Below are 27636 nucleotides of genomic sequence, written 5' to 3' on the forward strand. Positions count from 1 at the left end.
AGAGAGATAATGTTCATGTGTCTCCACTGATAATCTAATTAAATTGGAGGCAAAAATTGCTATAGTTTTCACCACTTTTTAGAAAATCAAAGCTATAGCAACACAAGAAATAAGTGTCTCGGTTCAGAGTTAAATACTGCATACCAATTAGTTTTTTCATGACTGTCAGTTTCAAGCCTTTAAAAGAAAGGCTGGCTTTTATTTACTGCTAGTCTTAAGAGTAACAGGTCTGGTCTCGTATGTGGCATCTGACCATTTCTTCAGCATAGAGGAAATAAACACTAGCTAATTAAGCATTTCTGAGGTGGATCAAGAGCTGGCTGAGTGGCAGAGCTCAGAGGATTGTGACAGAGTAGTAGAATCCAGTTGGAGGTCTGTAGTCAGTGGCCAATGGTATCCTGGGGTACATCAGGAAGAGCACAGCCAGCAAGTTGAGGGAGGTGATCATCCCCTTCTACTCAGCCGTTATGTGGCCACATCATATGTCCAGTTCTGGGCTCCTCAGTACAAGAAAGACAAGGAGCTACTGGAAAGGGCCCAGTGGAGGGCCACAGGGATGATTAGGGATCTGGAGCATCTCTCTTATGAGGAGAGACTGCTGGAGCTGGACCTATTTATTCAAGAGAAGAAAAGACTGAGAGGAGATCTCATCAATACATATAAATATCTCAAAGGCAGGTGCCAAGTGATGGTGCCAGACTTTTTTGGTGGTGCCTTGCAACAGGATGAGGAGCAATGGCTATAAACACAAGCAGTTTCCCCTCAGCATGAGGAGGAACTTTAGGTTGAGGGTAGAGCACTGGAACAGGCTGCCCAGGGAGGTTGTGGAGTCTCACTCTCTGGAAACATTTAAAACCCACTTGGACGTATTCTTGTGTAACCTGCTCTAGTTGACCCTGCCTTGGCAGGGAGATTGGACTAGATGTCCAGAGGTCCCTTCCAACCCTAACTATTCTGTGATTCTTTGATTCTGTGAACTTAATTTCTGGGCCTTGAAGTGTGAGTAAACAGTTCCACTGTTTTAAGGAAATCACTTTTCACACACACTGTGTGGAGTATGCAACAGCAATTGCATCCAGCTTCATACTGGTAACTTTTAGCACTCTGATTACTGGACAATACCTGTTCATGATCTGTTCATTTAAAAATTTAAAGGGCATTTTTATTTCAAGAACTAGAAATGCTACACTAAAATAGTGGTTATTTATTATGTATTAGTTATTAATAGATATAGTTATTAGTGGCAGTTATTAATAGTAAACATTTTTATTATGTTTTTCCAGTTCCTCTTTGAGGATCTTTACCCTTTTTTAGTTAATTTTAAGTAATTTGATACATTTTTAAGTATAGAAATCAGACATTATTTCTTTAATCCTAAATTATTTGTTGGTAAAAAGTTGGTAAATTATTTGTTGGTAAAAATTAGATGTAAATATACGAAGAGCTAAAATTTTTCTGCTTACAGTTGCAAGTTATCTTTTATTTTAAAACAAGGAAATAATTTTTCTGGGCATCTCAGTTTTCAGACAACCTTCATTATAGTGAAAATGCATTTTATCCTTAACTGAAATAGTGAAATGAAGCTGAGATGTCAAATTATTGTCCTCTCATGCAGTTTTCTGAATATTGCACTATGAAACTTCTAAAACACTTCAATCATGACATGATAGCATGAACTTCTATTCAGCAAAAAGTACTATTTTTAAATGATGGTCAAGTCAACAAAGTTTCCTTTTTGAAGGGAATTCTACAAGGTTAATATATAGCATTGATTCTGATCAAAAAGACTGAAGTTACATAGTGAGCAGAGGCAGTGGGAAACCATTATATGAATTTGGGAAATGTTGAAAAAATCTGACAATAGTGGTGGGAAAACCTCTTTGACTTGAACAGAAATTTTTCCTTGAATAAAAGCAAGAGCTTTCACTGTTGATCTCTGAATCCAGCTTGTCCTAGGCCACAAGCTTAGCTCTCACCTTATCACTATTGTTTCTCCTGGCTCTTGAGCCAGATCTACTAACAGTGACGGTTGTGAAAAGCTGTTGCAGCATTTTAAGAATTAAAAAGTTTGAAATTATTTGCAAACACTGTTTATCTACTGGTGTCATTGTCTATCCTGTTATATCATTCTCTAATAATACAGGCAAAAAACTCGCACTTTCCTATTTCAGTCAAAGGACTTCATACATTTTAATGCATTGAATCCTTAAATATCCTAAAGCATAGGTTAATGACATCCCTGTTTTAAAGTTGAAAAACACAGAAATAGATCAGCATTTTTCAAGCCCCCACAGACTATAAGTCTCTCATAAAAAAATTAAACTATACAAAGTCATTGACTTTTTTTGACAGTGAAGGTCATACTGAGTTGGTAGAGCTGCACTGCTTAACTGTGACAGTACAGGAAAATAAGAAGTCCACACCTTTGTCCTGCCTTTTCTCTAAAGTGATTCTAGCGCATGTAAAAGTTATGAAACTGCTATTAAATTGGCAACTGATTGACCATATGTTCTTTGAACATAGAGAAATTTGGATTTCCCACAATTATTTCATTTTTACTTGTAATAAAGCAACACATTAGCATGTCTAAACCTGAAATTGTAGCTTTATATGGACAGTTATCTGGCATCTAAGAGGGCTGTAGAGAAAATGGGAGTTTGGTTTACTGACTATGTTTTGACTATAAATAGAACAAGACAAGAAGTCTTGTTTCAGTTCATGGGCTTGTCCATTCCTGTTAGCCAGATAAGTAAAGGTCCTCTGATTTTTTGGCAGAACCCTTAAGCTTAGGAGAGCACACTTACGCCTTTCTCTGTCCCCATCTCCATCATACTTAAGAGTGCTTCTATTTTAGTCTATGATTCCTTGTTCTAGAAAGACTGAGAGTAACCCTAATGATGCTACTGATCTTGGTTTGTAACTGGAATACAATAGAACAGAAAAAAGACAAGACAACACTAGACCAGACTAGAATAGACTAGACTAGAAGGTCTAAACTTAGATTTTCATCTGATCAAAGGAATAGTGTTATGAGGAGCTGAACAGGAAAACTTTACTCTGGCGAAGGGATTCATCTCCTTGGAAGATGGATTATCAATAATAAGTTTAGACAGATGAAAGAAAGTTTTATGCTAACAATTTTTGCTCCTTTTGCCTGGCTCAAATGTGCCAGATAACAACTGCTTCATTTTGGGGGGGCTTCAAGTCCTGTTAAACTTCAAAGTGAGTTAGGGGAATTCAGCACTTTAAAAAATTATGCCCATAATTTTGAGCATTCTGTTGTTAGCCAGGGAACCCCACAGGGGAAGGCTGCCATCAACAGCTTTCCAACATTGGCATGACATGTCCACCACAGCCACCTGTTGAGGTTGGGAAGCAGGGCCCCGCAGCACTGTCCTGTGTGGTGGGGCAGGTGCCAGGGCAGTGCCACAGCCCACACTATTGCCTTCACCAGGGCTCACACAGGCAGTACAGACCCTACTCTGATCGGCAACAGTGGTGGTTGGGGTTTGCATGCTGAAAACATACAGCTAAGTCCTGAATTTTAATCATGCCCCATTGTCCACTTCCTTGTTTTTATCCCTGTAGGATTTTTCATCCTCTGAAACCAACAAAAAGATCATATTTTCCTTCAGTTTCTGATACCCCATCATTTTTTCCAGACTTTCCATTTCATGCTGTTTGAATTTTATTAAGATCTTTTCACACAAAAGCAGAGTACCAGCTATATGATGCCCTGAGGGATCTGAAGGGCTGTTGCCATAATGTCACAAAACTCTGGAGACAATTTATTTCTACCAGAAGCTCTTTGGAGGACTGTGGCTAAGGTTATAAAATATCTTAAATGTTTACAGCAGGGGTCTTGATCTCCATTGGAATTTAATACAAAACCTTTTTTTTTTTTAATCTATTAATTGGCACATCATGTTAACACTGATTAAGTAGTACCTGTCTACAAAATGAATTATATTTTATTTACATCTTGCAATGAAAAAACTGGGTTTTATTCCAGAATTATGGATAATTTCAATATGGGTAATATTAATCATATATTCTTGAGACTATGACTTTCTTTTCAACACCTCTGTTGATCATTTCTAAGTATTTCCACCAGGTATTTTCCAGAAGTACCTCTCTTTACTGTTTCTGCCTCCAATACTTTTTATTCTTCCCAAACATAAGTTCTTTGTAGGAGGCTCACAGCAGCATGTCTCCTCCAGTGAACAGGGAAACATTTTGTAAGTGTTAATAAGGTTTTATTTTCACTGGTCACCCTTGAAATCAAAAGAAACTGCTGAACCCCCAGCAGTCCCTTATATAGCTCAACAGTCCTACTAAGATGACTTTTGAAATAAAATTGTTTAGGAAGCTGTATTGTAATTTGACAAAAAGATAAGTCTCATGAAAAAAATTATTCCATTTCCTAAAAGCTGTAATATAATAGTGTGTGCATGTAATATAGCAGGAGATGTATATATATATATATATATAAAAATTAATTATTTGATGTGAAAATATTTTGTAAAATTCAGTGTATGAATAATCATACAGAATCTGGGATGCAAATTCTAAAGATATGTTAGACTATTTGGGACACATTCTCATAAACTGTTTTGTAATTCTGTATGTTTCAGACTTTCTGGGACCATGCTGAAGGTGCTGATATATTAACAAAATTCGATATTCTTAAAAATAATATAAACATCCAAAACATTAAAGAAATCTGGTGTTTTAGGCAAATCTAAATCCTCCTATTGTTGAAGCATGTTATGCATCAGTGACTTAAGTCAACAATTTTCTGCCACAGATAACTGAAAATCTTTACTGGAAGTATCAGGCCAAATAAAAAGGATTTTTGAAGTTCCATTTCTAAAATTGCAAGAAGTCTATAAAAATACAGAAATCAGATACTGATAATATGATGGAACTACTAATATAAATCCATCAAATTGCAGCACTCTTTAACACCATATACACCCTCCAACAATAGTCTAACATTATTCTCTATTCCCATTTCCTGTATTACCCAGTACTACTCTTCTTCCTCAGAATAATACCCCACTGATACCACAGATAAGGACAACAGCAGTTGCTTTCTCAAAAGAAGAAAGTAAATTTTATTTCTGGAGGATTTTTTTCATTATTAATCTTCTTATATGATAGAAATACTGTTCCTATTCTCAAATAGACTTTTGTAGAATGGTTTTTGTAATTATCAACATAGTTTTTGATGTTACCTCACATAAATGCACTGAGATAGTTATAATTTAACCCTTTTAATGCTGTCTTTCCATACATCTTCTTTGTAATAATTAACCATAATAGAATTTTTAATTGGTCACCGTTCTTTTAAAATGTCAGCTTTTCAAAGTCATGATGTTCTATGTTCTTCTGGCATCAATTGATTAAAATAATTAAATTTATTTCCCACTCACCAGTGCAGACATTTGGGAAAATGCTGGTAATAACTGACTCTATTACCTCAAGTTTTTATTCCATGCTAAAGCTTGCTTTTCACTATCCAGACGATGACTAAAACTGAATTTAAAGATTACATTCATGAAGTTCTGCCCATCTCTTGGAATTTTTCTGTCTCCAATTATAAGAATAACTGCAAATTTTTGGAATTTCAGAGTTTAACTACAAAAGTTAACATTTTCCATTGTGAGATGTGTACTTTTTATAGTAGTTAGGAAAAATTACAGAGTATTCATTTTTTTTCTTTCCATTTTGCCTAAATCTCCCTGCAGGATGTGTGACACAGGAGAAGGGCTGTTCACGTTTCAAACACGAGAAGGAGAAATGATATATCAGAAAGTCCATTCTGCAACACTGGCAATAGCAGAACAACATGAAAGATTAATGATGGAAATGGAGCAGAAGGCAAGGGTAAGGTCCTTTCACTAAAAAATTTTAAACATATAAAAATCGGTAATAAACCAAAGAATTATGGAGTAACAGCAGTCTGTGGATTCAGCTGCAGTTATGTTATTAGCTTTGTGGCTAAGACAGAACAGACTTTCAGATTTATGTATTTTCATGGTCAGGTATCTTCAGCACACGCAAGACAATGATCTGTTGTTGGTGACTTTTTTGGAACAGTGGATACCATTAGACATGAGATCCATGGTCACCCTCTCCAAAATTGTGGCTCTGTTACTCAAAGATTAAGCCTTTGTATGTTGACTATCAATGAATGAGTGTTAATTGCTCCTCCTGGCCTCACAGGTGGAAAAAATACCACTATAAACACTTGCTAGGTGACAGCAAATGTGTTCGGTTTTTGTTAATGCCTGAAAGAAATTGCTTTCCCTACATTATGATCAGCAGCAATACAGTGTTAGTTCAAAAAGAATTATTTTAATATTAGTAGTTCAGAATTTCAAATTTGCACAAGTGATGTTTAAATAACTACTAGCGAAAAGTTCGGAGTTTTTTAAGACAGTAAGAAAAGAAGTTTTCTCTGTGTACTTAGAAGTAGAGATGGTCTTTAATAATCGTTCTGGAAAACTACCTTTCAACTGTGCTTTGAAAGTATCTTTATATTCACCAGAAAGGAAATATATGAGGAGACCAGGGAACCTGGTCTGCACGCTTTTCTTCTCAGATGACCACATATCTTCTTCCCTGGAAAGGGATTTGAGGGTAATTGTACCATTTCCAGCGACTTTCTCTTCCTTCCTTCCCTCATGATCCTATCCCCTCACAATCCATGAGTTTCAAAATATCTTCTTCACAGTCGTAAGACAGACTCTTGCAAAGAGCAACCTTAGACCCCAATGTTCAACTTCTCCTAATTATTCCTTGGAGAAGACTATCTTCCTCTATTCACTGAAAAATAAACTTGAAAAATGCTTAGATTTCCACACAAATCTCTTATGTTGAATGTTCCTCTCAGACTCTGCAGGTCTGAAAGAAAAATCTGAGTTGAGAAGCCATAAAAAAGGCATTTTTTGGTGGTTGATGGAGAAAGATAGAAGAGTTTTTCCATAAAACTAGACAAAGTAGGAGCATTTGCATAGTAGCTGAGATGACAAAATTTGGCCAGAAAACACAGGAACAGGAGCGTTCACAATCAAGATTACAATAAGTTCAGGGATACAGGAGCAATTGCTGGAAAGCCTAACACAAGATGGAATAACTGTAAGTGCATGTGAAGTAGTAGAAGGGCTGGCAAAAAATAGCTAAATTCTACTGGGCAAAAAGTGATTGAATAATAGTCAAAAAGCATGAAAAACCATCGTTATAAGTATGTTTGCCTTTAAAGTGTCCACACCAGTAAGAGAAATTAGAACATTTTCATGCTGCCGAAGAACTTAGACCAGGATCATACAGGATTTTCCTTTCACAGAACCATCACTTTCACCTCTTCCTGTCAATTATCGGCTTATTTGCTTAGCAAAACCATTTCCATTCTGCCATCGGATGACTTCCTTAAAACCTCATTTATGAAGGCTGTGGCCATATGGTACGTAATATCAAACTCTGAGAGCAGGCTGAGAAATACAAATGACTCATCAGCCACACAGTGTAAGATGTACTTGGCTCCTGAACGAGGCTGCACTGTGATCTGCAGAGGGAGGTAAGTAGAGGCCCACATAGGCTGCTGCAGGCTGCATGGAAACTGTGGGCTGTGTAAAACAGGCTGAAAAACCTGATTTTGTCCTTCAACTAATAAGCTAATGTTAGCTTGAATTTAGAAGCTCTGCTGCTCCTGACTGACAGGGTAATGAACATTTAAGGGGTCATCTGTGTCATCTGCAACATTTGAGTTGTAATTATATTAGAAACAAAACCTGAAGATATCAAATAGACTAAGTATGTTACATAGCTTTTATCAACTATAATTGCTTCTCCAATATCTAATTCCAACAGTTTCACCAATATCTATGTATATTTTTTCCATAAAATCTGAAATTGAAATGCAGGTAAAAAGATATTTTAAATCGGGGATTTAGCTGCCATAAGTGTCTTTCAGTGATTTTTTTTACTGGAGCAACCTTGATGAGCTATATAGATAATGGTTAATTTTCATAATGAATATACAAAATGCATCACCTTAATAATAAAATAAAAAACAAAAAATAACCCACAAAACACACAAAAAAAACCCCCCAGAAACAAATTCTGGCAGAAGAAAAGAGGTAAAATAAGTCTCTGTTACCAGAGACTTATCAGATAAAGGTATTGCAGGCAGCCACAGGCCACACTTACTCCGTTTATGGACGTCTCAGCACACAAAAATTCTGTTTCTGAATGCTAAACAATAAATTCATTTTAATGCTAAGAAATCTTTTGCTCAAGCTAAGTAGCATGCTGGATAACTATGTTAATAAAAGAAAGACTTTAGAAGGAAACTAATTCTTCCCATTAGTGCATGGACTGGAAACAAAATTGTTCTGTGGCAGCTCATACGGCACCAAGTCTGCCTCGTTGTCACCTTGAGAAGGAGAAACCTAGTCAGTTTAAACAGGCAGTCATGTGCACGCTTTCATCTTCTGCTCATTTGCCTTTCAAATAATCCTTTCAATAATCCCTTCATAACACTGGAAGAAAGACCTGAAATATGAGATCAATAGTCACTGACATAGGTGTGGATTCGTGTTGGTTGTTGGTTTTACTAAGATCAAAGCAGACTGGATTTTATTCAAATATTGCAGCAAAGTGGACAGTGATCTAATTTAGCTCAGGTGGTTTTCTTGATTAAGTTTGAAACGTTATGCTGGCGGAGTGATAGTGTTTTATGCTCGCTTTGTTTGGAACAATAACAAATTTGGGTTAATGCTGGTACTTAAATCTAAATTCTTTTCAGGGAAATTGTTATCTGTACATTCACTTTTTTCAGTCTTTGTTTTTTTTGTTGAATCAGTGTAATACAGATGATAATTCTGTTTTGTAGTTCTTTTGCATGAGAGAGGGCAATATTGCAGTGTTTTGTTAGTATGTTTAATTTCAACAAAACAAATTAATTAAAAAGAACAATGATAGTCTTTCTATTTACATGATATTATTTGTTCCTGTTCTGTTACCTATAGGAGAGTGTCAACAACTCTGTTTTTATCATCTGAGCAATCTGCATTCTTACAAACCTCATGGCTTTTCCCTCTCCCTCCCCTCTCTGCTCCCTACCCACCTTGTTTGGGTGTTTTTTAATGTAACATTTAGAAATCTGGTTGGACTGTCAGTCTTGAAATTACAGTGAAAAAAAAAAGTGTTAGCCTCAAGAATAGCATGTATCCCCACTACCTGTAGTGTGGTGTTGAGCATGGAAAATGCATTTCTGAGTGTCTTAACAGCCAGCTCTGTCACCCTCCCCTGTCCCCAGGCTGGACTGCAAGCTCCTTCATCTTCCTTTCTGTTAATTTAGGTGCCTATCTGACTCGGTGAGTTCAGTTCAGTTTGTTAATTTGGCCAAAGAAAACCCCAAAAACACCTAACTAAAAGGAGGATTCTGCAGGTTTACTGAACTGAATTGGTTTACAGGCAGCAATGAATCATTGGATCTTCTCTGTTGACCCATCCTGAGGAGAAAAGGAAAAAGAATAATTCATCCTGCATAAATGCTTCACTTACATAAATGCTGAGTATCCTCCTCCTTGCAATCAGGAGATGATTTTAGGTTTGGTGATCTTTTTTTAAAGAATCTCAGTTCAGATAGTTTTCTCACACCAGCGTCTGAACAGTTGTACTCAGCAGCACTTGTCAATCTAACCTCTGCACCAGGGTGACAACATGGCATTGGAATTTTAACACCTGATTTCCTCTCTAATGCCAGCTTTGATCTTCTGCCATTCAACCTCCACTGAAAACACTCCTGATATAACTTCTGCCCCCACTGTTGTTCAAGTATAAAATGGGGCGTTAAGAGCTGTAGGTTTCCTGTGTTATGACTCCACATATGAGGGAGGCGTGCTGAGAAAATACTCATACCTTTGTAGCCCCATAAATTACTTCTTTCAAGAGCTGCCAGTAAAAACTTATTATGCAATCTCAAAAGAATAAAAATTTACAATGTGTAAAAAAATAAGTCTAAATAAGATAGCACTAAAGTTGATGTTAACCAGCTGAAGTTAATCAAACATGAATGAAACTGAAGTATAAATGCAGGAATAAATGATAATGGCCCAAGTTTCATAACTTACTATCATTGAAATTTTTTATGACACTTGTTTTACTTTAGACAGCAGAGCTATAAAAATGCCATTTTAGATTGTGATCTTTTTAACATTTCCCAGAAGATAAATACCTCTATGAAACATTGCGTCTGTATATTTTTCTTCTATTCTCACTATTTACAAGTCTTGTCTTTAAAATTCAACTTAATGTAAGTGAAAAAGTCATCATGATAGATTTCTGTCATTTTAAAAAAAGATAGTATCAGTGAGTTTATATATTATTTCTTTAAAAAACATTATTAGGAAGGAAATAATAAATGTGTCAAAGAAGACAAATATCGGGCAATGGAACTGGGCTTAAGGAGAGGTTGAAGAGGAAGGTGGTTAAGAAATAAGCCTGAGAGTCATTTAATCTTTCTCTTTCTTATCTGAAAAAAAATGAAGAGGGCAACAGTATTTCATAAGACTGGTCAGAGGATAAATATAAATTAGAATATTGTCAGACACAGTATTAATAAGAATGGAAATAGAATTAAGAAGGTTAATGTAGACTGTCTTAGGATCAGAAAAAAAACAACTCTGAATCTGAAGAAAATAGCATAGGGAACTTTTAATTTATCTTTGCTTTGTAAACAAGTCTGTATTATCTATAGCTTCATGTATTTTGAACCTGATCACAACCTAAATACATACTCATGAAACATTACAGGGTCAGACATCATCAACAAACATATTAAACATTCTAAATTTCAATTTTAACATGACGGTTTCAATTTGAAGCATCTTACCTTTTCCACTGCATCTTCAGAGCTTTGACTGGTTTATTTATGTCTTTGTGCAATGGTATGCCTATCACATATTATTTTCAAGTTGTAAAGTATGGGAAATACTAGTGGATGCTGCTGACCCAGTGAATGTATGAAATATTTAGTTAAATACATTTTATATGGTTTTGGGCTTCATTTCAGCACTGCAATTTACTTAATATAACAAAGCCCTTTATGTTGTAATTCTGCCTAAGTGCATTTGAGTTGACTCAATACCTGAAGGAGTAACAGAAGAAAATTCTACAGTTCATTCATAGATGATCCTATGTCATGACACATTGTTCTCTTAGTATGTTTTCTTCTCTTTCTAAATTATGTATAAGCTCAAGTACTGAGATTGTAAATGCATATAGTCATTCTTAAACTCATGTACTTTATGTCTGTTAAAGTATAGCCTCAGATCAGTTATTCATTCATACTTAGCTCAATATTGTTCTATACTTCCCATCTGAAACTACTGTATGATGTTGCTGTATAATGTTTGTTTAGAAATTTTATAACCCTGTGAGCAGCTGGCTCCTTTATTGCAATACATAGTTGGTGAATGGTTTACTTGATTCACATGGGTGTTGTGAAGCTTTTTTCTGTTATAGAATTGAATAAAGTAGAATAGAATGGAATATTTCTATCGGAAAGGATCTTCAGTGACCATCTAGTCCAACTGCCTGACCTCTTCAGGGCTGACCAAAAGTTAAAGTAAGTTGTTAAGGGCATTGTCCAAATGCTTCTTAAAACACTGACTACCTTGGGATATCAACCACCTCTCTAGGAAGCCTGTTCCAGTGTTTGACCACTCTCTCAGTAAAGAAATGCTTCCTGATGCCCAGGCTAAGCCTCCACTGGTACAGTGGAACACAACAGTGATCCATTTATCCACGACTATCTGTAAATTTTGCCAAGATTAACAACAAACTAAAGAATGCTGGATACTTTTTTTTTTTCACATAAGTGTACTTTTGGGGTTGAGTTTTGTAAAACCAGTTCCCAGAAGTATCAGTAATTTTCCATAGTGTTCTTGGTTCATTAAGCACATAATGACATTTTTCTTGATTCTGATTTTTCTATGAGAATTTTTTAAGAATTTTCCCAGGCTCCTTGTTAGTCTTCAGGCTCAGAAAACTTGTGTGTACTTGGATGAAGTAAATTCTAAACTTACATCACAAGTCTATTTCCAACATTCACCACTTCATAAGAAAGTAGAGGGTTTGTGGGTGTTCAGACTGGGTGACAGTTAATGATTCTTCTAACTGGACCTCCTTTATTTTTTAATTTGAAATAAAATATTGTCTTGAATGTAGATTTATTTCAATGGCATTTTTTCAGAGACTATTAGTCATATTGAAATACAGCAGCAACATTCAAAAAGTATGTAGCAGGTGCCATTCCCTTTCTAAAAGAAAATACTTCATCCCACTATGAAATTTAAACTTCCACAGCCACTAAAGTGTCATCCCATTTATTCCTTTCTTAATGAGTCAACATCTTTTTTACCCCCTCTTCCTCTGTGAGCTGCAGGGGTCCATTGTGCCCCTATACAGCACCTCGAAGGCAGAGGGAGGTGTAAAAATGAGGTGTAAAGATTCTCCGAGGAACGAGGAATGCTGTAGGTGGCTGGTATTCCTGGATGTTTGCTGTTTGTTTGAATGAAACCACAGAGTAGGGAAAATCCTCACTATGGTAACAAAGGGTTAGTGCAGCTGCTTCTAGGAAGTGTTAGAGTATTGGGATGGGGGGGAACAGAGCTATTCATCAGGTTTCAAACACTGCAGACAACCTAAAGGTTTGTGGTGTGTGTAGGTAAGTGATGTGGGTAGGTGTAAGAACATAGCTGGAAAATCCTTACATAAGAGTGTGTCAAATATTTTGGTAGTTGGTGATGTAATTTCAATGTTGTTTTGCCACTTGAAAGCTAAATCTTTGAATTTTTTTGAAGTGGTAGTAGTCATGAGGGTTTTCATTCAAAGTATGGTGGAAAAAATTCAATTCTTAATTTGACGCAATTTTGAAATCTTTCTTATCTGTAGTCATAAGGCTGGATGATCTTGAATGCAAAAAGATAATTCTCAAAAAGATAATACTCTAAATCTGTCCTAGGCCTAAAATCCCAGTCCCTTACCACATGGATGTGCATCCATACTTAGAAATTACTCTCATTCTTTCCTCCTTAAAAATTTCTGGAATATTTTGTATACTGTTACAGTATTCTTCTAGCTTTCTGTCCATCATGCTACCTAAGACTCAGATTGAAACCTGCCTTCCTCCTTATATAAAGTATGAGCTGAACCAAAATTTGTATTAAAAGTTTTGCAAATGTGTCTCATAACTAAGACAATGCAATTTTTTATCTGCAAGGAGCCTGTTCCATCCTATGAATCCATCCTAAAGCTGCATACATGAATCTTATGAACATTGTTTTCCCTGTTCACCTCAGTGATATGTGTGCATGCAGCTGGGCTGTACTGTGAGCATTTCAATTTAAGCTGCTATGGTCTGGTTAGCTTCTTTAAATGCAACAGGGCAAAGATGTTTGCATAGTAAGGTAACCAAAGATGCAAAGCCTTCTGAGAATTTAGCATGTAAGTGCTTTAAAAATTACTGTAGCCACCTATTTACATTTCTAGGCACTGTTTAAAGAGCTATTTCTTAAAAGTCAGGTATAATTTATTTCAACTTTATGAACTTGCATTTGAATATAAGAGGATTTGAAGGTTGGTGACATAAGCACATTTGTGACTTTTTTTTGCTTTTCTTTTGCTTTGCAGAATATTGCATGTTTGCAGAGCTAAAAAAGTAGTTGGAGAGGCACTGTCAAGCTGAAATTCATATTTGTTTCCATAAATGCAGAAAATGAAGAGCCAGCGAACTTTTCCCTGAACAAAATTGATGATTTGTTTAGCAATCTTATTTGCTGAAAGCTGTAGGTGATATAAGTGATAAATTAGGAATGGTTGCTGTAATTATACGGTAGTTGTTGCATGCCTGACTAAACCCTCTTTGGCTATTCCCAGCTCTCTCCTTAACTAACCTCAGAGAAGCATTTAATATGGAAGGGAAGTTTTGTTTGGCATTGTGTGCCTTTAAACCAGCTTGCTTATATAATTGTGCTGGTAGGTTTATGTCATCAACTCTCTTAACAGAGAAGTGAGTTATGTTGACTTAAGTATTACTAAAAAGTAATACTGAAAGCACATCACCAGTGGGCTTAATTTATTATTAATATCATATCTGCTATTTTCAGAAAACTGTTTCTTATAAAATAAACTGAAGTAACTATAGAGCTTCTATTATTATTAGCAGAAGCTGATGAAGTTATCCGATGCTCTCGGGAGACAGGTATTATTATAATATTTATACTAATGAGTAAAATGAGGCACAGAAAGATTAAGGCCAAATTCAACTGCATATGAATTGCCCAAGGTCATAGATTAATCGGCTGTATGCTAGGAATAGCACAACAACAAAACAATAACAAAGCAAATCCTGAATCGTAGTCAATTGCTTATTCACAGAAGAATTAACTTCTGAAAAAGGTTTTTTTCATATGGTTTTCATCAGTCTTTTGAGTTATAGTATCATTCTGTGTCTCCTGTCAAGCAAGGCCTTCCTCTGTTTCAGCAACTTTGTTTAGGAGTTCTTTATATCACCCAAGGGAATAGTTAAGGCTTTGCCTCTGACTAATAAGAAACTTCTTTATCAATGATTTGCAGAGGGGCAAAGTGTTTTTCAGAGAACAGGAGAATTATAGAAAGTAATAATCTGAGAGGGGATCAAAAATTCTCATAACAGCCCTAAAGTTAATCTGTAATTCTCTCCTGTGCTTTTTGCGCTTTGGCTCATCAGGTACCTCTTGGTAGAAAAAAAATTAGGCGAAATTCACCCTATGTCTTAATTTTTTATTACTTCTTTTTAAAAAGATGACAGGGTTTTTAATGTGAAAATTATTTATGATAATCTCTCTGATTATGTTTATCTTTCTGATTATGACTGAAGAGAACAAATATTGAGTATCAAAAAAAGGCATATCTGAAATACAGGAACTTTTCCAAGTACATGCAGTCTTTTGATATGTATTTATCAAAGCCTATTCAGGTAGGGATTGTTTCTGTTCCTTTTTTTCTGTCAGCTGTGGGTTGTTGTTCCCATGTTACTGATATCCCATATGATGCCGGCCATGCTAAGAGTTTTTATTTATCAGTTGTGCAGGAATCTGATTCAGGAGAAGTGTAAGCCAATAGTACAAACTGTAGACCCTGTACTGTTTGTTTGACATTATTTCACTTACTAGAGTAGCTATTATATACAAAGATGTGCAGCTACTACAGTCAGCAAAATAACATCAGTTTGACACAATGGCACAGCACAGCTCTCAGATTTTCAAACGTATTGAATATAGGATCAGAAATATTGGCATTGGAAGAGAGTGCTGGTGGTCAGATCATCCAATTGTCTGTTCAAAGCAGATATGGCATCAAAACTAGATAAAGTTACCCAGGATCTTATCCAGTCAAGTTTTGAATACCCACAACAATGCAGATTATGGGTACTCATTCCAGCACTACGCTGTTCACCTTGTGAAGAATTTTTCCTTAAATGTGTCTCAAATTTCCCTTGCCATAGCCTGTGACCTCTCAACTCTTGTCCTTTCACAGTGCATCTCTGGTAACAGTCTTCTCTACAACATACCTTTAAAAAGAGAGAGAAAAACTGGAGTTAGATTTCTTTTAGCCTTTGCTTTCTCATTGTGAATAAACACTGGACACATAATCCATCCATCATATTCTGCTTCTTAGTGGTTTTCTGCCAGGCTCTCTCCAGTTTGCCTGGGCCCAAACCTGAAGACTTCGTGAATGTCGCTAGACTTCCAGATGTGGTTTCACAAGTGCCAAATAGTGGGGAAAAGTGATTTCCCCCATTCTGCTGGCCATGCTTTTGCTAATGTGGACCAGTGCGTCATTAACCTCCATCACCGCATATGTACACTTGCCATTCATATTATCACCAGGACCACTAGATCCTTTTGGCAAAGTTTTTACCCAGCAAGTCAGTCCCCAGGCTGTACTTGTGCACACAATTGCCCTGACCCAGTTGCAGCATTAACGTGTCATTGCTGAACTTCATGACATTCCTGTCAGCCGTTTCCTCTGTTTTTCTGAGGTTCCTCTGAATAGAAGCCCTCCTCTCTGAGTGTTTGACTGTTCCCCCTGGTTTGATGTCATCCCCAAATTTGCGAAGTTGAATTCTGTCCCACTGTCCATGTTGGTAATGATGTTAAATGTAGTGGAGTACTGTTCCACCTAAACTGCAGGAAAAGGTTTTTCAAAAATGTTTCAGTTCCACAGCATTCAGCAGCAAGGAATTAAGGAAGATTTTCCGTGCTATGTCAGAAGCATACATCGCTCTGTTTCTTATGACTGTCTCAGGGTAAAAGCTTCTAGTTTCATAGCATATTCAGTCTGTCAGAATCCATTTCCATAAAGGCAATTGTCAGGCAAGATTCATATGGATTCATATGAGTGGCTGTTAAATACATATGTCTACAGTCTTTGTGATTCAAAATCCATTGACAAGTAAGCATAGGTTCTTCCTTGTAAAATGAAAGAACTTGTAATCTCTTCATTATTCTTAATTATTTCCTAGTAGAACATAGCTGTAAAAGTTGCAATTGCTACTACCATAGAGGTTTTATAAAATCCTTGGTAAAAAGATGGCATTTCTGTAATGTTTCCCACATACTGTGTGGTGATCACCTTTACATACATTTTGTATTACATGAAGAAAAAAAGCAATAGAGTTTCAGATTTCCATGGAAACAGGTATAATTCTGTTTCCTTTGTTTCATGAAGCTGAAACAGAGGCAAAAGATTGTTTCATTACATAGTAACTATGGATTTCACAGGGCTTGAAATGGCATGTGGTCATGCATCTACAACTTCTACTGAGTCAACGAACTTCTGCCAAGTGATTTTTTGTCTGAAAATGAAATTAGATGAAGAAAGGTTGCTAATGGTAGGATTTATTAGACTGATGCAAGTATGTAGAAAGATACAGCAATCTACAAACACTTCTCTGTCTCCCACCTTTCTAAGCTGGATTCCTAATTTGCAGCATCAGTAAGGAAGCAAAAATTTCACAAGCTTCTTTTACATGCAGAATTTTGGGTTGTAATTCAGAGCATCTTGTCTCTCACTATAAGTTTTTTCTGAGCTATAAAAACCCATATATTTCCCATTTTCATTATGTATATTTATTTAGAAGTGTATGTGTTGCTTTTTAATGATTGCTTATTGCAATTTTAAAACAGCAATGTCAAGAATGCTCTGGCTATATCTATCTATATACATGATCATGATGTGATTCCTTTTTATGAGCACACACAGTGGAAAAGAATTACCCTTTATTGTTATATACCAGCGTCTCAGTTGATTTTAAATCTGTCAAAGTTCACTAAAGACAATGGAGCTGCTGAAGTAAATATTAAATTAATTACGATTAAATTTCCTTAAATTAAATTAATACATTTATTTGTATGTTCATATGTCCAGGCGTATTTTTAGCCCCCTCCCTACAAAAATGCGTTATATTGCACATATATAACTGTGGCAATGGATCTATGGAAAAAGTTCTGCCATAAATGGACTGGCGAATCAGAAGTTTTTGATGTTGTTTAAACTCATGTTAAGAGGGCTCTTTGCAGAGTCACTGCTTTTCCCTATACCTCCCCTGTAACCCCCTACCTCTCAGGTAGGAGTGTCCTGGGAAGATGTCCCAAGGTGCTCCCATTGGTCCTTTGTTAACCCTTTCTTTATTTGGCTGTAAACTCCTTACCTTGATTGTGACCCCTCACCTGTGATTGGTCCCCAAGGGCTATATAAGCCCCCTCCCAAAATAAACTTCCTCTTTCGTCTGTCCCTCCCTGGTGGTCTGTGTGAGCTCCTTGCAGGGTCACCGGGCCACGTGCAGGGGTGGGGGGAAGACCATTCACCTCGCAGGTAATGGGGCAAGCAGCATAAGGCCTGGAGGTCTCCCCCTTTCTCCCCAATCCGCCGTATATAACTAGCCCCAGTATGTGTGATTTAAGATGAATTTCAAATGTTTAAAAGTAACTAATTAAAAGGAAGGAAATGTGTTCTTTTGGAAGATACTGAAGAGTCATCTGAGAAGACTTTACACCCTAATAGTAATTTTTATGTATTCCAGGTTTGCTATTTCTTCTTTTTAATTGAATTGTCTTTGTATGACATATAAAACTAACTTCTGAAAATGTCAGAAAGTAGAGGTCAGCAAGACTATGTGTGTTACTGAATACGGGAGTCACGCACTGATAAGCTTAATAAGGAATATTCATAAAAGGTTATTGATGATTATTGTTTCAGCAAGTATTCAGAAAATTGTGTTCCTGTCGTTTTATTAAAGTTCATTGGTTGGCAATTTCTGTATACTGAAATGAAGAAGCTAAAAGAAATGTGATTTCCACAACTATGTGTAATTGGAAACTACTGATCTGGTTTAGACAATAGAAGAAAAACTTCATAAGAATTTCATGAAGTCCAAGTCATTTGCTTCATCAGAAGTAATGAAAGTCAAATAACTGTGCATTGAACAGTGAATGGAGATTCTAGCATTTTTTAGAATTCAGATTTTTCAGTCTCAAACTTCTTCCAGTACGGTTCTGCCAACTGGGGAAAGTGGACAGTCTGTGTTCATCCATATTTCACTTTTGTTGCTGCATGCTAAAGAGTGTTTTTGTGTTCTCCACTGAGAGACATTTTTTCATACCATGACTTCTACCATACCAGTTCTAAAACTGGCCAAAGCAACTTCTACGAAGTCAGACAGGCTGTCCTTACAGTACTCTCAAGTAAAATACTGAGACTTCGAGTGTCCTAAATACCTGTTAAGATATATCATATCTTTTGGCAAGTAATTCCATGCAAACAAATTGCATACTTTGAAGAATTTGCCAGAGCATATCAGGTTGGGGTCAGACTCTAGCAGCTTTGTAAGAGAAGGAAATACTCAGCAGAGCAAGGAGAGGGAAAAACAGAAGAAGGAGGACAAGACTTTGCATGTCAGCACTGATGGCAAGCCTCACTATTTTTAACTTTGGCTTGACAAACCTCATGAAAGAGCATCTTCTGGAATACCACAACTGTGAGATTGAATTCCCAAAAAAACACTTGCTCTGTTTGAGGAATACCAGCCTTTGTTAATAGTCTCTTTCTTTGATCTCTCCAACTGATGCATTTCAGTCCGTTCTTTCCAAATCCAACTTACTTATCCTTACACTGTTCAGAAGACAGATCTGGCACTCTCCCTATTCAGTAAAACCTTCTCTATAGTTTTGGAGATGATGACCACAGACTGGCTGAGGATGCAAAGGACCTCTGTAAGTCATCTTTTCCTGGCTCAAGCAGGGCCACCAAAGCTGGTTGCCCAGGACCATGTCCAGATGGCTTTTTGAATATCTGCAAGGTGAGAGACTTCACAACCACCCTGGAAAATCTGTGCCACCTAACAGTCAGAGTGTTTCCTAGTGTTTAGAGGGAATCTCCTGTGTTTCAGTTTGTTCACATTGCCCCTGGTCCTGTCATTGGACACCAATGTAAAGAGCTTAGTTCTGTCTTCTTTGCACCCTCCCTTCAGGTATTTACAAACATTGATAAGATGAAGCCTTCTCTTCTCCAGGCTGAACAACCCCAGCTCTCTTAGCCTGTCTTCATTGGAAAGATGCTCCATCCCTCTGATGATCTTCATGGCCTCCTCTAGATCCACTCTAACAGGTTCACATCCTTCTTGTGCTGGGGGATCTAGAGCTGGACAGAGTACTCCAGGTGGGCAGAGTACAGAGAGAGGATCACTTCCCTCAACCTGCTGACCCAGATGTATTTGACATTCTGGTCTGCAGGCATACTTAGCTGGCTCATGTCCAGCTTTTCACCCACAAGAACCTCCAAGTCTTTCTCTGCAGGGATGCTCTCAGTGAGTTCTCCCAGTCTGTACTCATGTCTAGGATTACCCCACCCAAGTGCAGCACCTTGCACTTAGACTTGTTGAAATTCATCAGGTACTTGTGGGTCCAATTTTCAAGCTTGTCCAGGTCCTTCTGGATGACATCCTGTCCTTCTGTTGTGTTGACTGCTAAGGTCAGCTTTGTATCAATTGCAAACTTGCTGAAGGGTGTACTTGCTTTCGCTGTCCATTGATGTCATTGATGAAGAGCACTAGTCCCAAGACAGAGCCCTGAGGGACACCACTCATCACCAGCCTCCACCTGGACATAGAATCATTGACTACAACTGTCTGGTTATATCCATCCAGCTGATTCCTTATCTACCAAATAGTCCACCCTTCAAATTATCTTCCCATACACAGAGGTGAAAATAACTTTTTTTGCTCTGATCGTCCCCAGTACCCTTCTGGAAAGAGCCATGTCTTTAAAAAAGTGTATCAGTACTAATCCTAGATTCCTTCAAAAATCCTAGATTTTTAATTTTAACACCCACAAACTGTGCCCTGGATGATGCTATTTGGAGAAATTATATTGTAGTTCTACACACTCTTGTCCCCAAATGCTATATATTTTCAGGTCAACAAATGTCTGTCTGAAAAATCTCTTCCTTTGTCCAACACCTCTCTTTAATAAAAACTCCTTTCATGGCAAAAGAAAGAAGAATCAGTAATCTCAAATAATGTCTGTGCAATACTGAATTCTCCATGTATTTCTTGAAGAAATTAGCTCAATTGTATTTGCTTCCACCAAGACCTGCTATGTAGTCAGGCTTGAAATAGTCTCGGCTCTGTTCATCTTGGCATCATCTCCCATTTTATTAGTGAATGGTTTTGTGCAATGAAAAATGGATAAAGTATTTGCTTGTGTATAATAATACGGTGCAAACCATTGAAAGATGTAAGAATCTGACCTTCTACCCTCACAGTAATTAGTATAGTTTCCAGAGGCAGGAAACTTCTTTCATGAAAGGAACAAACCCACAATGTTGTGATAGAATATGGGCGAAGACACTCACCTTACAGACATTCAATAAATATAATCCCAATATGCTGTAAAATCCATCTAATTTTCCTCCAACATTAATCCATTCTGTCAGACAACATCGATCTATTATGAGCTTCTTTTAGAAGAAAGGAAAAAAAAAAAGAACCCAGCACATTTCTGCCAGAAAAGGAGCAAAGTGTCCCAATTCTATCTTTATAATGTGGCCAAGGAGATTAGAAGAAAAAAATCAGTCCCATTGAATCTCTCTTCAGAATGCTTTCCTTTCACCATTGCTTTGGTATTCATAGAAAATGTTATTCACCACCAAAGAGTAATCATTATCCACCTTGGCATTGCAAAGCCGTGTTACTAGTTTGATTTTTTTTCCTCCATAATTGATTAAGTAACTCTCTAAAAGGTAATAGCAAGTCTGGAACCGCTACTGAAAATCCAAATGCTAGAAATATATTATAAAGACTGACATCACTCAAATTACTTTCACAGCTAGCTTTTCTACAAGTGTTTTCAGAAGACTTGTGAGGTCATATATTAGTGAGGGCTTTGCCAATATTGTGTATTCTGTCAGGAACAGCAAGCTGGATAAAAACGTAAAAATAAACATAAAGCAGTGCATAGCAAGTAAATAGTATGCTGATAACCTACAGATGTTTATATTAATAGTAGGCACCTTTAAGTAATGAATAGAGTCCAAGTAACACATAACTATTTTCTAAGCAAGTTAAGTGATGATGAACAAAGGGCTATAGGGAAATTATAACCAAAGAGTATTACTAACACGTCACCAAAGGAAAGAATATTCTCACTGGACTTTCATAGGAATATATCCTGCATCCAGTTTTATTAAGTATTTTCACTGAAGTTCTGGATCAAGACACAATCTAATTACTAGACTTCCAGATCTTATTATAAGATAATATGAAAGTGGATCAATGAATAGACAGAATTCAAAATGACAAATTGAAAAATTGTTTGGAGCAGCAGAATTGATTTCAACGGAAACAGAGGCAAAACTTAAGAAGGAACAATCTGCTTCACAGTACTTGATGAGAACTGCTTTTTGTAAAATAGATCTATGTGTCATAGTATACAAGCTGATCGTGAGGCAGCAGTAGCTGCTTTTGAGAAGCTGTGGTCATTATGAGAAAATGAGAAAACTCATTTTAAAAAACTCAAAAGCTTCTTCCCTCCTTGTTCTCTAACTCAGCTGATATCTGAGCTGGTACCTCAGCTGATGCTACCTACTAGATAGTGTGATTCTTAAACTCTAGTAATATTTTAGTGTGGATACCAGTAAAATTAGTCTATGCTATTCCATTGTCGGCTAATTGAAGTTGAGAGGTGAAATATATTTCTCAAGTCCTCTTTCTCTTCAAGGCATAACACACAAAGTAACCTTCTTGAGAGTTATAAAGAAAAAATCTAAATAGTGGTATTTGATTCATATTTCAAGACTGAAACTCTCATTAGTCTTCTGTGACCTAGTTTGCTTGCTATTTGTTTAAAGACATTAATAAGAATGTGAAATGAGGCAGGGTTTTTTATCCGTAATAAACTAACCTATTTTCAGAGCATATCTGTAAAAAGCAAACTGTCTTTATTGTAGGTTAAAAAAAATAGAAAGGACTGTATATTTCTCAGTTGGTCTCAGTTGAGCCAAATATGTTTTCTGTTACATTTAGTGTTTTGATAGTTTTAATGGAAAAAAAAATAAAAAAAAAAAGAGAGAGAATAATATGCTAAAAAGATCAAAGCCCAGAACCCTAATACAGTTAACAGGCTCCATTCTTGGAATTGTATTCATTATTGATATCTGAGTAAAAAATCTATTTAAATCAATGGAGATGACCTATGGTAATTAAAAGAAAATTTGGTCCTTGAGCCTTGTTTCATGAAAGAACAGTAATGAAAACTATGGGGAACTACTTACAGTGACACATTAATAGACTTACTATTTTTTTGGTTCTGTTTTAATCAAATAGACCTTTAAGAATTATCAAGTTGTCACTGGCAAAGCGAAGGCTTCATATGACTTAATATTTAGATATTTTGGGTTTGGATATTGCATTTGAATACAAGAAAGAAATGTAATGTTCACTATGTGAAAAGTATTTTATTAAAAACAGATTCAGGGGGAAATAGAGGAAAGCTAACTACTAGTATTTTATGCTAGATAAAAATCCCTGAGTTGATGTGGTTTTGATGTATGCATTTCTACTTTTCTTTTAACCTAAGTTCTAATTCCATCATCATGTTCTCCCTCATAAGTTCTAGATGCACCTTCTTCATTCTAGATGCATGTTTTATTTAATGCTATGTTACTATATTACGTATGTTTAATTTGGTACACTGCTTTTACTTTCTTCCATATTTCTATACCTAGATACCAAAGATTGAGGTCAGTACATAGATGAAACACAGCAAAACAACCCTCAGTGAAATCATAGAATGCTTTGGGTTGGAAGGGAGCTTTAAAGGTCATCTAGTCCAACACCCCTGCAATAAGTAGGGACATCTTCAACTAGACCAGGTTGCTCAAAGCCCTGTCCAACCTGACCTTGAATGTGCCCAGGGATGGGGCATCCACCACCTCTCTGGGCAACCTTACCATCCCCATCATAAAAAATCTCTTCCTCATGTCCAATTTAAGTTTATTCTCTTTTTACCTATTACAGCAGGCCCTGCTAAAATGTCTGCCCCATCTTTCTTGTAAGACCACTTAAAGTACTGAAAGGCCACAATAAGATCTCCCTGAAACTTTCTTTCCTCCAAGCTGAAAAACCCCAGTTGTCTCAGTCTATCTTCACAGGAGAGATATTTCAGCCCACTGATCATTTTTGTGTCCCACCTCTGGATGCACTCCAGCAAATCCCTGTTCTTCTTATACTGAGGACTCGAGACCTGGGCTCAGTACTACAGGTGGGGTCTCAGCAGAGCAGAGTAGAGGCACAGAATAGTTTCAAATTCATTCCCAGATCAAAACATTTCTCTCTTCTGCGTATCTGTGCTACCTCTGCCATTATGGGCCCTTTCTGTAGGGCCCATGCCCTTAGATGCCAATGCATCTAAGCTTGTTTTGTCCGTTCCTGAGGAAAATGTGTCAGTGTTGGAAGAAACAGCTGAACATTGGCCTGTTACATAAGAAGAGATCCATACTCAGAGATGTTGATTTAATTTTCTACATGGTAAATAGGCTTTATGAAATAGGTGAAATTTTTTAAAATATATTTTTAACTGTTATATTTGTGTTAACTTAAGAACAGAAAGAAATATGTGCTGGAAACTGATGCTATACATGATTTGAGAAAAGAAAAAAATTTAAAGGTTATTTACTTGATATTCTGTAGTGCAAAGTTCTCTTTTTGAGTTAGCTGGGTCAAAAATGTATAAAGAAGAAGTCAGTTGTTTTATTCTGAGGCATAGTAAAAAAATGAAAGGGACCTAGGACAAAAGCTCTGAACTTATGAGCGTGATGTCTTTCACTGGTCTGAAATACCAGAGGTCTTGAACCTGAACACCTAATTTTTTAAGACTTAAACAGTTCTGTAAATCTTTCCTGATTTACAAGTTGTTTGTTTGGTTTGGTTTTCTATTTTATCATCGTTAGCTACTAGAATTTTCTTTGTAGCTGGGAAAAAGGGATTTTGAAACAGTAGATCTCTGTACATTACATTCTAGTTTAAGCTGTAATTATTTACATAGTAAAGAGCTATTCAATAGTATATGAACAATTGATAGTATGGATGTTTATATGTCTGTTTTCTTCACCTTGGTTTCAAGTTTTTTATCTGAAACACCCACAGTCTAATGTGTAAGATGGTCTCTAGAGAAAATAGATTTTTGTCAGTAGATTATCCAATTTTCTTTGAACACAGGAATATTTTTACAAACAGTAGTTTGTAGAAGTAAGCATTCCGTCACTGTCAATTATATTTGATAAATAATGTGATTTTTATGTGGATGAAACAGAATAAAAACAAAGTTACAGCTAATAGTAGTCTACCATTCAGTAAGAATAACTTCATGGACAAATTAATGTGCTACTATATTATCATCCTTTGTATGATATACAAGGTGATAAGGTCTTCAAATCCATACATTTACTTTTGCACTTTAAAGTCTCAAATTAAAAACAAAATTGGCATTGTATTTTAAAGTATTTTTTTCTGAAAATGATATTTTAATAAACCAGAAATTGCATTTTTTCTCTATGGAACCACCAAAGAAATATGGTTCATCTGGTCCTACTGCAGTTAGCATGTGGTGATACTTCTTATCCAAAAGGTGGTATCAGAAGTTGTTCTTTAATTAAAGAATCTGAGGAAACAAAGTACTGTGAATGCTTGCAGTGCAATCTTCTGCACTAGAGCAGTTCTTACCTTATTTTATAATGAGAACAGATTTTTTTTTTATTCTTCCAAAGCTTTAATGTTTGCAAATAAAGTTCTTCTGCATCAGTGTTGGTCAGATCAGGCAGGTACTAATTACCCCAGATCAAGAATAATGATATAAGTTAAATCACTTCCGTTCAGTCCATGGATTTAGCTTTAAAATAATAAACTGTAGTCAACATGGTTCTCTTTACTGGAATTGTTTTTTTCAGAATGCATACAAGGAAAAAGTTTTGCCCATTGTGTCAAGACTTTAATTTACCTTTTAGGTGAATAAATTATGAATAAATCACCTGTAAACTGAAGTTAGATGATTTTATGTAATTTTGTTACTCAAAAAAATTACCCTTGTTACCCTTGTTATACTAATAGGGTAAAATAATTTAGAAGGCTTGTTGTTGTTCTGATCTCTACAATAAAGGAAATTTTGTGCATCGATAAACTTTAAATCCTCAACTCTCCCTAAAAATAGAATTCTTGTGATAAGAATTTTAAACTTCTTTTTTAATGGAGGAAATGTTTCTGCAAGCTCTTTACTTGATATCAAATATCTTCCAGTTATGATCTGCACTACCAACAACTGAAATGTAATACTTGGCTATAAATGAGCAGAAAAGACTTTAGCTGTAGACAGAGAGTAATTTTGATGACAATTCTCAAGAAAACAACAACAGAAGTAATTACAGCAGATTGATCTGAAGCAAAATATATGCCACACATCAGTGTGTGCTAATACTCAAAATTTAAATAATTTTAGATCTTTGTGTGGATACTATCTCTAAAAGTTTTTGGGTTTTTTTCTGTTTTGTTTGTTTGGGGGTTTTTTAAATTACAGAATAACATGAGTTTATACAGATAAAAAGAGTTTTTTTAATTTGGCATTATGATTCTGAATGAGGAACCCCTAGGAGTTAATCACTAGCCTGCAGTAAATGGTCCAGACCTAAATACCTTCTGCTCTGTAGCTGAACTCTGTGAAAATGTTTCTAGGCACACCCTTTCAGAATGCCACTCTCATCATCCTGGTGCCACTCCCATCGTGCTGGTGCCACTCCTGAAACTAAGTTTTTCATTCTAAATCTTCAAACATAATTGGTCCTTCAGTGTTGATCCTTCCAGATATCCTCTGAAAAAAATGATTCCCACAATATTATAATGATCCCAAAAATTATTGATCACATTTTATATTCTGTAAAGCCAGAGATATAAAAAATTTGCAGATGCATTCTGATTTCTTCTAGACACAGAAAGCATAATTTATACAGGAATATCCAGAGAGGAATATCCAGAATGCTTTAATCCTTCCTCTTTCTTTTTTGTCTATAGCTTAGTCTTATCTTTCACTCACATCAAAAGTTTGTTGGAGACAGAGATCTTTAATAAGGCTTACATTCCTCCTATCAGGTTTCTGTGCTGTAGCTCATGTACACTTACCATGCAATTCACTATTTCAGTTACATGAAGTCTCCCGACTAGGAAAATTTGCTCTTGAGGCTGGAGGCTGCTACTGGTGATGAGATGCCTCCCCTTCAAAGGAGGATTAGGAGATTAATGACTCTTCATTGCTTATTCTCTACTGGTTGTCTCAGATTCTCTCTTAGCATCTTTCTGGGTATTCAATCCAATATGCAGACTAAATGACCAAAAAGAAATGTGATTGTAAAGGGGTTTAAGATTTTACGCATATGCTAATCATTATCATAAAGTTAAAGAAGAAAATAAAAAACTTCTGGCAGCAACAAGAATAGCTGTAGATAAATAGGAACATATCCTGATGTCCTAATATTAACCTGTGCTAATGAACCTATATATTTAGACACACTTTTGCAGCTTTTTCCTGAGCATTCACAATGCTGATGCTTATAACACAGTTCAAATTATAGTATAAAACCCATGGTAACTCAGGAAATAGTATCTTCATGACAACATAGGTTCAATTTAGGGTTTTGAGATTATCTATCAATTGTGCTTATGTATGATCTTCCATTTATGTTTGCTTTGGCTTTTAGCTCCAGACCAGTCTGTCTGAACCAATGACTTTATCCAAGTCGATCTCACTTCCTCGTAGTGCATATTGGCATCACATCACCCGGCAGAACAGCGTTGGAGAAATCTACAGTTTACAAGGCAAGTTGCTTATAATGCCATATCCATTAGCTTCTTTCCATTTTACCAGAATTCATGAAAATTGTTTTTTATTTGCACTGGTTATTTTCTCTCCATTTCACTTTATCAATTGTCGGGAACCTCAGCAGGATTCCCAAATTTACATAAAACTGGTTTCTTTTAGT

General features: G+C 36.2%; 1 protein-coding gene across 1 annotated transcript in view; it reads left to right on the plus strand.

The window, feature by feature from the left end:
- The window catches only part of DOK6 (docking protein 6), a 246076-nt gene that overhangs the window by 175853 nt on the left and 42587 nt on the right, over window positions 1–27636 (plus strand). The window contains exons 6-7 of the mRNA XM_027677997.1: window positions 5751–5889; window positions 27355–27472. Coding sequence (XP_027533798.1) covers window positions 5751–5889; window positions 27355–27472 — 257 coding nt within the window. The remainder of the gene's footprint in view (window positions 1–5750; window positions 5890–27354; window positions 27473–27636) is intronic.

The sequence above is a fragment of the Neopelma chrysocephalum genome, unplaced genomic scaffold (assembly GCF_003984885.1).
Source record: "Neopelma chrysocephalum unplaced genomic scaffold, ASM398488v2 Primary Assembly neopelma1_22b, whole genome shotgun sequence".
Taxonomy (NCBI): Eukaryota; Metazoa; Chordata; class Aves; order Passeriformes; family Pipridae; genus Neopelma; species Neopelma chrysocephalum.